Below are 14,893 nucleotides of genomic sequence, written 5' to 3'. Positions count from 1 at the left end.
TCAATCCTAAAGTTTCTACCTTTGGCTCAGGTCATGATCTCGGGATCCTTAGATTGTGCCCCACATAGAGCTCTCTGCTTGACAGAGAATCCTGGTTCTCCCTCTCAATCCCCCTATTTGTGTACACCCCATCAAATAAATAAGTAAAATCTTTAAAAATTACTTGAATTTGTAATTTTGGGGAAAAATCAGCATATGGCTGTGGGTCTATTTTCCTGAAAAGCTGGGGAATATTCTTTTTTTTTAAATTCCATTATTTTATTTTATTTTATTTCTTTTCAGCGTTCCAGCATTTGTTGTTTATGCACCACACCCAGTATTCTTTATTTTTTCCCTAAACTGAATGCTTCCTTCTTTCTTTTTATTCTTTAATCTTAGCGGAATATCAAGAATTCTAACTTTGCTTCCTGCTGAAAGATGGCCAATAAGACAATCTGAGTCATAAAAGAGAGGAATTTTTAATAGCTTTTTCTTGCCTAAATACATGTTTTCTTTGTCTCCTGCTGAGACTTCTCATTGTTTCTTGTCTCACTTCAGCATATATTCAGGTTATATCTGTTTGATTAGATCAATATGAACTCAAAAAGAATGGAATTAAGACTTAAAGATGATAAAAAGGGGAAGTTAGTTTTTATTTTTAAGTCAGATTCTCTTAAATTAAGTCATACGTGAGGCTCTCACTATAATTTTCTTTCTATTGTTGTAGTAAATTATCATGACATATGCAACTTAATTTTTTTTTCCTGCTTACACAGAGATGATAATAGATAAAATCTTCCCAATCATCTCACATGCTGCCAAAAATATGTCCTTGTGGCTCTCTACTGCTTACAAGAACCTTGTCAGCCTGGCATCTCAACCAGCAATTTAATCAGACAAATTTTTCCTATTCAGCAGGAGTCCTTCAAGCCAGCTAGTATGCTCATGCAGGACCTCTCCATTAACCCTGAACCACCTTCCCTCCTCCTCTCCAGATGTGTGAATGATGCTCACTCTCCAGAACCTTGGTACAAACCCATTGTATATGAAGCCTCTTACTTTAGCAAGCATTGAACTTTATTCACTCAGACTTTTAAAAAATTTTTTATTTTTTAAAAATTTCTTTGCAATGTCCCAGAATTCATTGCTTATGCACCACACCCAGTGCTCCATGCACTATGTGCCATCCATAATACCCACCACCAAGCTCACTCAACCTCCCCCTCCCTTCCCCTCCCCTCCAAAACCCTCAGTTTGTTTCTCAGACTCCACAGTTTCTCATGATTTGTCTCCCCCTCCAATTTCCCCCAACTCACTTCTCCTCTCCATCTCCTCATGTCCTCTGTGTTATTTCTTACGCTCCACAAATAATTGACTTTCTCTGCTTGACTTATTTCACTCAGCATAATCTCTTCCAGTCCCATCCATGTTGATACAAAAGTTGGGTATTCATCCTTTCTGATGGAGGCATAATACTCCATTGTATATATGGACCATATCTTCTTTATCCATTCGTCTGTTGAAGGACATCTTGATTCTTTCCACAGTTTGGTGACTGTGGCCATTGCTGCTATGAACATTGGGGTACATATGGCCCTTCTTTTCACTACATCTGTATCTTTGGAGGTAAATACCCAGTAGTGCAATCGCAGGGTCATAGGGAGCTCTATTTTCAAAATTTTGAAGAATCTCCACACTGTTTTCCAAAGTAGTTGTACCAACTTGCATTCCCAACAATACTGTAAGAGGGTTCCCCTTTCTCCACAACCACTCCAACATTTGTTGTTTCCTGTCTTGTTAATTTTTGCCATTCTAACTGGTATAAGGCGGCATCTCAATGTGGTTTTGATTTGAATCTCCCTGATGGCTAGTGATGATGAACTTTTTTTCATGTGTCTGTTAGCCATTTGTATGTCTTTTCTGGAGATGTGTCTGTTCATGTCTTCTGCCCATTTTTTGACATGATTATCTGTTTTGTATGTGTTGAGTTTGAGAAGTTCTTTATGGATCTTGGATATCAGCCCTTGGTCTGTACTGTCATTTGCATATATCTTCTTCTATTCCATGGGTTGCCTCTTTGTTTTATTGACTGTTTCTTTTGCTGTGCATGAGCTTTTAATCTTGACGAAATCCCAAAAGTTCATTTTCACTTTTGTTTCCTTTGCCTTTGGAGACATATCTTGAAAGAAGTTGCTGTGACTCATGTCAAAGAGATTACTGCCTATGTTATTCTCTAGAATTCTGATGGATTCCTGCCTCATGGTGAGGTCTTTTATCCATTATATATTCACTCAGACTTTTAAAATAATTTGCTCTTTGCAGCATTTACTTTCAAAAAAATCTGACTTGATTTCCATGTATCATATACAAACCCTTGTTCTAAGACTATAAAGTTGAATAGGACATAGTTCTCATGATTGGGATACTAAAGCTACTGGGAGAGGTGGATGTGTAAACACATTCCACATTATATGCTAACATAGAATAGAAATACATAAGACAGGCTTGGAGGAGGGCAATTCCTATGGAGCAGAAGGAGGCTTTGAAGAGTAGGTTCAGTGAGAGGTCTCATGAGAAACGATTACTTCCATACTAGCTTCCATACTAGCACTTTTGAATTTTGCTTGTTGGAACAACTCAGCAATTAATCAAGCAAATACAAGTAAATGTTGGACTAATTTTTTTTTTTTTACATATTCATGGTTTATCTAGGCCAAGAACGAAACAGAAAGAATAAAAGATTAAAATGGAGTTTTTAAAATCTCATTGAATTAATTATTCATGATAGGATTAGTTATATAGAAATTTAAAATATATCTAATATACTCAGATTAAAATTGTAGGTTATATATAAATATATATATAATGTATATATAGTATATAATATAATAAACACTATCATTCTACAGGTAGGATTAGGAGTAGGGCCAAGATACTTCCACACAGTGATCTTTTAAAGATCATTTAAAGTGGTGTCATGATATGGATGTCAAAAAACACAAAGCATGAATAAAAATGTAAAGACATTTATTTTATAAAGTTCTTTTTTTTTTAGTTTCCTTTAATCTTTTTTTATTTTTAAATTTTTAATTTTTTATAAACATATATTTCTATCCCCAGGGGTACGGGTCTGTGAATTGCCAGGTTTACACACTTCACAGCACTCACCAAAGCACATACCCTCCCCAATGTCCATAACTCCACCCCCCTTCTCCCAACCCCCCTCCCCACAGCAACCCTCAGTTTGTTTTGTGAGATTAAGAGTCACTTATGGTTTGTCTCCCTTCCAATCCCATCTTGTTTCATTTATTCTTTTCCTACCCCCTTAACCCCCCATGTTGCATCACCACTTCCTCATATCAGGGAGATCATATGATAGTTGTCTTTCTCCGCTTGACTTATTTCGCTAAGCATGATACGCTCTAGTTCCATCCATATTGTCGCAAATGGCAAGATTTCATTTCTTTTGATGGCTGCATAGTATTCCATTGTGTATATATACCACTCTTCTTGATCCATTCATCTGTTGATGGACATCTAGGTTCTTTCCATAGTTTGGCTATTGTGGACATTGCTGCTATAAACATTCAGGTGCACGTGTCCCTTCAGATCACTAAGTTGTATCTTTAGGGTAAATACCCAGTAGTGCAATTGCTGGGTCATAGGGCAGTTCTATTTTCAACATTTTGAGGAACCTCCATGCTGTTTTCCAGAGTGGTACACCAGCTTGCATTCCCACCAACAGTGTAGGAGGGTTCCCCTTTCTCTGCATCCTCGCCAGCATCTGCCATTTCCTGACTTGTTGATTTTAGCCATTCTGACTGGTGTGAGGTGATATCTCATTATGGTTTTGATTTGCATTTCCCTGATGCCGAGTGATATGGAGCACTTTATCATGTGTCTGTTGGCCATCTGGATGTCTTCTTTGCAGAAATGTCTGTTCATGTCCTTTGCCCATTTCTTGATTGGATTATTTGTTCTTTGGGTTTTGAGTTTGCTAAGTTCTTTATAGATTTTGGACACTAGTCCTTTAACTGATATGTCATTTGCAAATATCTTCTCCCATTCTGTCAGTTGTCTTTTGATTTTGTTAACTGTTTCCTTTGCTGTTCAAAAGCTTTTGATCTTGATGAAATCCCAATAGTACATTTTTGCCCTTGCTTCCCTTGCTTTGGCAATGTTCCTAGGAAGATGTTGCTGCGGCAGAGGTCGAAGAGGTTGCTGTCTGTGTTCTCCTCAAGGATTTTGATGGATTCCTTTCGCACATTGAGGTCGTTCATCCATTTTGAGTCTATTTTTGTGTGTGGTGTAAGGAAATGGTCCAATTTCATTTTTCTGCATGTGGCTGTCCAATTTTCCCAACACAATTTATTGAAGAGGCTGTCTTTTTTCCATTGGACATGCTTTCCTGCTTTGTCGAAGATTAGTTGACCGTAGAGTTGAGGGTCTATTTCTGGGCTCTCTATTCTGTTCCATTGATCTATGTGTCTGTTTTTGTGCCAGTACCATGCTGTCTTGATGATGACAGCTTTGTAATAGAGCTTGAAGTCCGGAATTGTGATGCCACCAACTTTGGCTTTCTTTTACAATATCCCTTTGGCTATTTGAGGTCTTTTCTGGTTCCATATAAATTTTAGAATTATTTGTTCCATTTCTTTGAAAAAGATGGATGGTACTTTGATAAGAATTGCATTAAATGTGTAGATTGCTTTAGGTAGCACAGACATTTTCACAATATTTATTCTTCCAATCCAGGAGCATGGAACATTTTTCCCTTTCTTTGCGTCTTCCTCAATTTCCTTCATGAGTACTATATAGTTTTCTGAGTATAGATTCTGTGCCTCTTTGGTTAGGTTTATTCCTAGGTATCTTATGGTTTGGGGTGCAATTGTAAATGGTATTGACTCCTTAATTTCTCTTTCTTCTGTCTTGCTGTTGGTGTAGAGAAATACAACTGATTTCTGTGCATTGATTTTATATCCTGACACTTTACTGAATTCCTGTACAAGTTCTAGTAGTTTTGGAGTGGAGTCTTTTGGGTTTTCCACATATAGTATCATATCATCTGTGAAGAGTGATAATTTGACTTCTTCTTTGCCGATTTGGATGCCTTTAATTTCCTTTTGTTGTCTGATTGATGAGACTAGGACTTCTAGTACTCTGTTGAATAGCATTGGTGATAATGGACATCCCTGCCGTGGTCCTGACCTTAGCGGAAAAGCTTTCAGTTTTTCTCCATTGAGAATGATATTTGCGGTGGGTTTTTCATAGATGGCTTTGATGATATTGAGGTATGTGCCTTCTATCCCTACACTTTGAAGAGTTTTGATCAGGAAGGGATGCTGTACTTTGTCAAATGCTTTTTCAGCAACTATTGAGAGTATCATATCATTCTTGTTCTTTCTTTTATTGATGTGTTGTATCACATTGACTGATTTGCAGATGTTGAACCAACCTTGCAGCCCTGGAATAAATCCCTTGGTCGTGGTGAATAATCCTTTTAATGTACTGTTGAATCCTATTGGCTAGTATGGCTAGTATTTTGGTGAGAATTTTCGCATCTGTGTTCATCAAGGATATTGGTCTATAGCTCCCTTTTTTGATGGGATCCTTGTGTGGTTTGGGGATCAAGGTGATGCTGGCCTCATTAAATGAGTTTGGAAATTTTCCTTCCATTTCTATTTTTTGGAACAGTTTCAGGAGAATAGGAATTAGTTCTTCTTTAAATGTTTGGTAGAATTCCCCCGGGAAGCCATCTGTCCCTGGGCTTTTGTTTGTTTGGAGATTTTTAATGACTGTTTCAATCTCCTTACTGGTTATGGGTCTGTTCAGGCTTTCTATTTCTTCCTGGTTCAGTTGTGGTAGTTTATATGTTTCTACGAATGCATCCATTTCTTCCAGATTGTCAAATTTATTGGCGTAGAGTTGCTCATAGTATGTTCTTATAATAGTTTGTATTTCTTTGGTGTTAGTTGTGACCTCTCCTCTTTCATTCATGATTTTATTTATTTGGGTCCTTTCTCTTTTCTTTTTGATAAGTCTGGCCAGGGGTTTATCAATTTTATTAATTCTTTCAAAGAACCAGCTCCTACTTTCGTTGATTTGTTCTATTGTTTTTTTGGTTTCTATTTCATTGATTTCTGCTCTGATCTTTATGATTTCTCTTCTCCTGTTGGGCTTAGGGTTTCTTTCTTGTTTTTTTCTCCAGCTCCTTTAGGTGTAGGGTTAGGTTGTGTACCTGAGACCTTCCTTGTTTCTTGAGAAAGGCTTGCACCACTATATATTTTCCTCTCAGGACTGCCTTTGTTGTGTTCCACAGATTTTGAACCATTGTATTTTCATTATCATTTGTTTCCATGATTTTTTTCAATTCTTCTTTAATTTTTTGGTTGACCCATTCATTCTTTAGAAGGATGCTGTTTAGTCTCCATGTATTTGGGTTCTTTCCAAACTTTCTCTTGTGGTTGTTCTAGCTTCAGAGCATTGTGCTCTGAAAATATGCAGGGAATGATCCCAATCTTTTGATACCAGTTGAGTCCTGATTTAGGACCAAGGATGTGATCTATTCTGGAGAATGTTCCACGTGTACTAGAGAAGAATGTGTATTCTGTTGCTTTGGTATGAAATGTTCTGAATATATCTGTGATGTCCATCTGGTCCAGTGTGTTGTTTAAGGCCTTTATTTCCTTGTTGATCTTTTCCTTGTTGATCTGTCCATTTCAATGAGGGGAATGTTAAACTCCCCTACTATTATTGTATTATTGTTGATGTATTTCTTTGATTTTGTTATTAATTGGTTTATATAGTTGGCTGCTCCCACGTTGGGGGCATAGATATTTAAAATTGTTAGATCTTCTTTTTGGAGAGACACTTTGAGTATGAGATAGTGTCCTTCCTCATCTCTTATTATAGTCTTTGGCTTAAAATCTAATTGATCTGATATAAGGATTGCCATTCCTGCTTTCTTCTGATGTCCATTAGCACGGTAAATTCTTTTCCACCCCCTCACTTTAAATCTGGAGGTGTCTTCGGGCTTAAAATGAGTTTCTTGGAGGCAACATATAGATGGGTTTTGTTTTTTTATCCATTCTGATACCCTGTTTCTTTTGACAGGGGCATTTAACCCATTAACATTCAAGGTAACTATTGAGAGATATGAATTTAGTGCCATTGCATTGCCTGTAAGGTGACTGTTACTGTATATTGTCTCTGTTCCTTTCTGATCTACCACTTGTAGGCTCTCTCTTTGCTTAGAGGACCCCTTTCAATATTTCCTGTAGAGCTGGTTTGTGTTTGCAAATTCTTTCAGTTTTTGTTTGTCCTGGAAGCTTTTAATCTCTCCTTCTATTTTCAATGATAGCCTAGCTGGATATAGTATTCTTGGCTGCATGTTTTTCTCATTTAGTGCTCTGAAAATATCATGCCAGCTCTTTCTGGCCTGTCAGGTCTCTTTAGATAAGTCTGCTGCCAATCTAATATTTTTACCATTGTATGTTACAGACTTCTTTTCCCGGGCTGCTTTCAGGATTTTCTCTTTGTCACTAAGACTTGTAAATTTTACTATTAGGTGACAGGGTGTGGGCCTATTCTTATTGATTCAGGGGCATTCTCTGAACCTCCTGAATTTTGATGCTTGTTCCCTTTGCCATATTGGGGAAATTCTCCCCAATAATTCTCTCCAGTGTACCTTCTTCTCTCCTCTCTCTTTCTTCTTCTTCTGGAATCCCAATTATTCTAATGTTGTTTCATCTTATGGTGTCACTTATCTCTCGAATTCTCCCCTCGTTATCCAGTAGCTGTGTGTCCCTCTTTTGCTCAGCTTCTTTATTCTCTGTCATTTGATCTTCTATATCGCTAATTCTTTCTTCTGCCTCATTTATCCTAGCAGTGAGAGCCTCCATTTTTGATTGCACCTCATTAGTAGCTTTTTTGATTTCAACTTGGTTAGATTTTAGTTTTTTTATTTCTCCAGAAAGGGCTTTTATATCTCTCGGGAGGGTTTCTCTAATATCTTCCATGCCTTTTTCGAGCCTGGCTAGAACCTTGAGAATTGTCATTCTGAACTCTAGATCTGACATATTACCAATGTCTGTATTGATTAGGTACCTAGCCTTCGGTACTGCCTCTTGTTCTTTATTCTGTGGTGAATTTTTCTGCCTTGTCATTTTGTCCAGATAAGAGTATATGAAGGAGCATGTAAAATACTAAAAGGGTGGCAACAACCCCAGGAAAATATGCTTTAACCAAATCAGAAGAGATCCCAAATCATTAGGGGGGAGAAAGGGGATAAAAAGAGGTTCAAAAAGAAAGAAAGAAAAAAAAAGAAAAGAATTTAAAAAAGAAAACGAATAAAGTATAAAAAAGAAAAAATATATATATTAGATAAACTAGTTTAAAAACATTAAAAAAGAAAAGGGTAAAAGTTAAAAAAAATTTTAGCAGAAGAAGAGATAAAAATGAAGAAGAAAAATATTAAATTAACTGCAAGACTAAAAAATCACAGAAAGAAAGCCATGAGTTCCGTGCTTTGCTTTCTCCTCCTCTGGAATTCTGCTGCTCTCCTTGGTATTGAAACTGCAATCCTTGGTAGGTGAACTTTATCTTGGCTGGATTTCTTCTTGATCTTCTGGGGGAGGGGCCTGGTGTAGTGATTCTCAAGTGTCTTTGCCCCAGGCAGAATTGCACCGCCCTTACCAGGGGCCAGGCAGGAGCTTTTGTTCCCTGAGCGCTTTCTGTAGAGTTCCGGAGGAAGGGAATACAAATGGCGGCCTCCTGGTCTCCGTCCCTGAGGAGCCTATAGCCCGGGGCCCCAGTCCTCAGTGTGCCCTCAGAGAACTGTACCAGTAACTCCCGTCTGCCTGACCTCCTGCCACGCTCCGAGCTCACCAAGCCTGCGACCGGTTCAAGGTAACCCCGAGCTGTGAGCTTACTGTCGGCTCTGTCTCTGTAGCTGGCTTCCCTCTTCCAATATCCACAAGTTCTGGGACACTCAGACACCCCCATCCTTCTGTGACCCTGCGGGACCTGAGGCCACATTGATCCCACGTGGGCTTCACCCCGGTTTGGCCTCTGGAGTGATGTCCCTCAGCGGAACAGACTTTTAAAAGTCTTGATTTTGTGCTCTGTTGCTCCGCCGCTTGCTGGGAGCCGGCCCCTCCCCCTGGGGTCTATCTTCCCATCACTTTGGATTCACTTCTCCGCCAGTCCTACCTTTCAGAAAGTGGTTGTTTTTTTAAAGTTCTTTAAATAAATAATGCGGGTCATTTCATTTGTTTGTTTATATATTGCTATCCTTTGGGACATTCTCTATTTTATGACCAAAATAATCATCCTCATAGATTTCCTGCTTATTGCTGTATGTGTCTTCATTTTTCCATCTTCTGTTGTTCACTGGTCTGTTTTGGTTGCAACTTTTCAAGTCTTGTTTTTACATTGATAGCTGATCCCCAATCTTGTTTCATCTTCTTTGAGGACAAAGAACTGGACTATCATCTTACTGCCATGCTTGGTATTAAGGGGAGTTATCTGATGGAGGTCTAGCCAATGAAATGTGAGCAAAAGGGATAGACATCACAGTGAGGCTCATAAACATTCCCATGAACAATCCTCCAGTGTCTTTCTGCTTCTGTAGATTGAGGACAGGCACGATGAAATTAGAAGGAAGGTGGAAAGAGGGATTAGCCACTAGATGGAAAGAGACTGATTCTCTGAATCACTTCTTGGAGGATAGCTACAATCTGATCAGTAGTACCTGTTCTGGTCTCCATGGGAGTTTGAGAAATGACATTACTTTATGCTTTTGGCTATGTATTACCAGAAAGAGATGAGCTCAGTAAATAATTGGCTGGTTTGCAAGCAGAAGTAAAAGAAAATAGAGAGAAAGACACCAGATATTTGGTGTCTCTATAGAGAGACACCAGATATTTGGTGTCTCTAACAGTTCAGAAATCACCGATCCCAAGCAATGTGAGCTGGGACTTAAAGAAGATTTGAAAGGCAAGCACCTTTTAAGACTCACCCTGCAGTAAGTATCGGATTATCTTTATTATCTGAGAGGACTTTCAAGGAACTGAAAAACAAGAGGTATGGTCAGGGAGAGTGAAAGGATGCAAAGAAATATGTCTAGAAGAGAAGTTTGAGTATGGCTAAGTGGTATACATTATTCCCTGGAAGCGGTTACATTAGAATTCTTTGAGTTTCTTAGAGATTGATATTTTCAAGGACATCATGAATCCAGACTGAATGAAAGTGGGCTACTCAATCTGCAAACCGACTGCTAGATCTCTAAATTTTCCAAAACAGAGCTGTAAAAGAGAATCAACCTTCAGGGAGGATATAGTCCACCATACCACTTCAGATAAAGTGGAAGAGGAAAAAGGATGAGGTAGAACATCTCAGAGTTTGTCAATAATGGCCATAGAAATGTTTAGGTTAAAAAAAATCCAGCAACTCATAGAAACAATTGATACTGGAATGGCTCAGAGAAAAGAACATTCAATGTTATACCCCATGTTTTCCACCTGGTGATTTGGATTCTCCACCTAAACGTGTGGAGTCCTGGATTCCCCAGGTCCTCAGGCAGCTTTCTCAGCCTAGCCTTCTTCTTGATCTTTCTCTTTCTAGGTATCACTCTTCCACCATTGTTCCCTAAAAGGGCTATCATTTATTCTTTTTTTCTATAAAGTCAATGAAGTCTTTTCTAAATAAAATTCTATCTACTCATGGTTCTTAGTGAAATTTTGTGGTAACTACCAACTACTTGATTTATGTTCTTGACATAAAGAAAAAAGTTTGGGGATTTATTTATTTATTTATTTAGGTTTTGTTTACTTATTTGTCAGAAAGAAAGAAAGAACCCATAAGCAGGGGAAGCAGCAGGCAGAGGGAGAAGCATGTTCCCTGCTGAGCAAGGAGCCTGATACTGAACTCCATCCCAGGATCCTGGGACCATGACCTGAGCTGAAGGCAATGCTTAACCAACTGAGCCGCCCAGGTGCCCCAGGTTTGGGGGATTTAGAAATGCTTCTTTCATTACACACACACACACACACACACACACACACACACACACACACAACATAAAACCAAACCAAAATACTGGTTCTTCAGACATTTTTCCCAGCTATAGATTCTCAAAGTCCACAAGAGGTTGCTTCATGGCTTTGCTAAATTGGATGACAGTCATATTTAAGAATATGCATAAAACAAAGGTTAACTATATCTAAACATATTATTAGAATGCTAATATGTAGGATGTTTTCAAGAAATGCTAACTGAATAGAAATAATCACATCCCATGTTTTCAGTGCAGAAAAATAAAACAAGTCACAATTTTAATTTTAATTTAAAGTAGTGCTCTTTTGTGGTAAGGTATGCACAGCAGAAATTTTAGAGGCAGTGCTGAGGATCATATGCTGGCACTTGGGAGTCTATAGGTCAGTTCAAATTCTGGATTTCTACTTATTAGTTCTTTAGACAGAAAGCTAGAACCTAATAGTTTTGATTGTCTGTTTTTTTTTTTTTTAAGATTTTCTATATTTATTTGAAAGAGAGATAGAGCACAAGCAGGGGGAGGGGCAGGCAGAGGGAAAAGCAGGCTTCCTGCTGAGCAGGAAGCTCCATGTGGGGATCAATCCCTGGGATCATGATGTGAGCTGAAGGCAGACGCTTAACCAACTTAGTCACCCAGAACCCCGAATCTCTGTTTTTTTTTTTCTAAAATGCTTCTAAGAATGTTTATGTTACAGCATTTTGTAGTTCTCTCTTCCCACAGTACTAGGCCGTACTAAGATCTCAGGAGCTAGTATGCACCCTACCTTTTTAGTAGTTTTAAAAAATAGAATTCTAATTTTAATCTTTTAAAATAATTTAATCTTTTAACATCCTTATAATATATAATTATTTATGTATATTTCTGTAATCATCATCATCTTATATATAGTAGATTTTTTTAGAATAGAACTGGTGTATTATTCATATTCATTTGTTTCTGTATCCAAGGCAAGTTTCTATTACAGCGCTCTGTGTTTAGCTGGTATTTGGTAAATATTATTATATAGAATTTACTGTTAAACTGAAGTTTTCTGTCCTAGTTTTTGAAAATGAAACATATGTTTTCTTAGTAATGCAAAAAGACGTGAATTTTTGAATTTCGTACCTGGACCAGATTCATGAGTGTATCTCTGAAGTGTCCTGAGGTTTCTGAGTAAATGTCTTCTTGAAGGTTGCTGCTGTATTCTAGGAAAACAAACCAAAATGAAATAAAAAAAACTTCCATGTTAAAGGTGAGATTTACTAAAGAACCACATATCAACATACTTTGGATAAGTTAATATTATTTCCCCAGTTGTGAGTGGGAAGCACAGGAAATACAAGCTATTGACATTCCTTTGTCACTTATTGCCTTCTACTCAGATGAAGTCAATCTCCTAAAGATTCCACCAAAGTCATGTGGACACCTAACAGTAACATAGGAAAAGTCTTTCTTAAAAAGCTATTATCTTTATTCCAAAATTGAAAAACAACACGGGGAGTCATTTAAAGTTTTCTAATTCTCAAAATTTGAAATTCTGCATTCTATTTCCATAGACTGCTACTCATCCCAGCACTTTTCCCAAGTGCTTTGTCTCCTTTTAATATTTTATATGAAGGTTCTTACTTCATTCCCTTTGGGAAATTCCCACTGTTCTTGTTCAAATGCAACAGGGCTAACTGTCTAGAATAGTTTCTTGAAATTCAGTGAGAGGTAATACACACTCAAAGCCACATAAGGCTTTAAACTTTTTTGAAAATGAAGATAGTTAACTTTTCTACTTTTAAAATATGTAAAAATCAGATTTTAAGATACATCACAGTGACTATGAGATTTAAAGTGAAGTAGTAACCCATATATATAGAATTTGCTGAGCAGTTATTGTCCATTGCTCTGTTTTTTCTATATACCTGGTCTCTCCTGGGTCAGAAATAAAATGGTCCTGAAGCTCGGTGCTACAAACTTGCCTGCATTAATATAAACACTCACCTCATAGAAACTTGCAATTACTTTCCTGGAAACTTTGCTTAACTTGATTGTCTAGAGAATCATTTCAGTTCTGATAACCTAATCATCAATTTAACTTACTGAGTTAATTGGTCTTGAGTGAGTGATATTTCAAACATAAAAGTGGCTTAGAAAAAAATTTAAAAACACATAAACTGAAATATTTTGTGTGTTATTTGAAAAAAAAAAAGTTTATATGTGTGTAAAATATAGTTCCTTACGCAAACAGTAGGCTTCTCGCATTTGGAAAATTTCTCCATTTGTTCTTGAAGCTAAAATATCAATGAGACAATTTTCTTCAGTGCCTGCTCCCTGTAATACAGAGAAATGGAGAAATATAAAGACAGTTGTACTGGGAATAATAGTGCATCTTACATATAATAAGGATTTACAACATTTCTGGTATTCTGAGAGGCAACAGAAGAGAAAGAAAATGTGTTTGGGATAAAGATAGGCCCAGTTTAGTTCTGGCTCTGCTATTTATTAGTCACTTAAACCTCGGAAGATATTATTTCCTTTCTTTCTTTCTTTTTTTTAAGATTTTATTTATTTACTTGACAGACAGAGATCATAAGTAGGCAGAGAGAGAGGGGGAAGCAGGATCCCTGCTCAGCAGAGGTGGAACTCTACCCAGGACCCTGAGATCATGACCTTAGCCGAAGGCAGAGGCTTAACCCACTGAGCCACCCAGGTGCCCTGATACTATTTTTCTAAAACTCTGTTCCTTCATTTAAAATAAAACAATATGGACATTTCTAAATAAAATGGTAAAAGATATTTGAATAAGACTCATGATGCTCATCTTTTTTTTTTTTTTTCCTGCTAGAATATCAGTCTTTGGAAAGCTGGAATTAGAATCAGGGTCTCCAAGTTTTCTGAAGACATTTCAGGGCCCGCTCCCTGCCTCTCCCTAAATGTGAATTTTTTTATATTAACATATAATGTATTATTTGCCCCAGGGGTACAGGTCTGTGAATTATCAGTCTTACAGATTTCATAGCACTCACTATAGCACATACCCTCCCCACTGTCCATAACCCAGACACCCTGTCCCCCCATCCCCCAGCAACCCTCAGTTTGTTTCACGAGATTAAGAGTCTCTTATGGTTTGTCTCCCTCCCAACCCCATCTTGTTCCATTTTTTCTCTCCCTACCCCCCATGAACACCCACCCTGCTACTTAAATTCCTTGTATCAGAGAGATCATATGTTAATTGTCTCTCTCTTATTGACTCATTTCGCTTAGCATAATACCCTCCATGTCATTGCAAATGGAAAGAATCCATTTTTTGATGGCTGCATAGTATTCCTGTGTGTGTGTGTGTGTGTGTGTGTGTGTGTGTATCTCACATCTTCTTTATGCATTCTTCTGTTAATGGACATCTAGGCTCTTTCAATAGTTTGGCTATTGTGGACATTGCTGCTATAAACATTGCGGTGCATGTGCCCCTTTGGATCACTATATTTGCATTTTTAGAGTAAATACCCGGTAGTGTGATTGCCGGGTGTAGAGAAGCTCTATATTCATCTTTTTGAGGAGCCTCCATACTGTTTTCCAGAGTGGCTGCCCCAGCTTGCATTCTCACCAACAGTGTAGGAGAGTTCTCCTTTCTCCACATTCTCACCAACATTTGCCCTTTCCTGACTTGTTAATTTTAGCTGTTCTGACTGGTGTGAAGTGGTATCTCACTATGCTTTTGATTTGCATTTCCCTGATGTTGAGTGATGTTGAGCACTTTTTCATGTGTTTGTTGGTCATCTGGATGTCTTTTTTGCAGAAATGTCTGTTCATGTCTTCTGCACATTTCGTGATTGGATTATTTGTTCTGTGGGTGTTGAGTTTGATAAGGTCTTTATAGATTTTGGATACTAGCCC

The 14,893-nt window shown here is 37.8% G+C and overlaps 1 protein-coding gene across 1 annotated transcript in view; it reads right to left on the bottom strand.

The window, feature by feature from the left end:
• The window catches only part of ANXA10 (annexin A10), a 122,185-nt gene that overhangs the window by 18,977 nt on the left and 88,315 nt on the right, over nt 1–14,893 (bottom strand). Inside the window, exons 5-6 of the mRNA XM_059174787.1 lie at nt 13,240–13,330; nt 12,137–12,216 (exon numbers count right to left, since the gene is read on the bottom strand). Of these exons, the coding sequence (XP_059030770.1) occupies nt 12,137–12,216; nt 13,240–13,330 (171 nt within the window). The remainder of the gene's footprint in view (nt 1–12,136; nt 12,217–13,239; nt 13,331–14,893) is intronic.

Source organism: Mustela lutreola, chromosome 1, assembly GCF_030435805.1.
Source record: "Mustela lutreola isolate mMusLut2 chromosome 1, mMusLut2.pri, whole genome shotgun sequence".
NCBI lineage: Eukaryota > Metazoa > Chordata > Mammalia > Carnivora > Mustelidae > Mustela > Mustela lutreola.
Note: the sequence above shows the minus strand (reverse complement) of the source record. Positions and strands in the feature narration are given on the sequence as shown.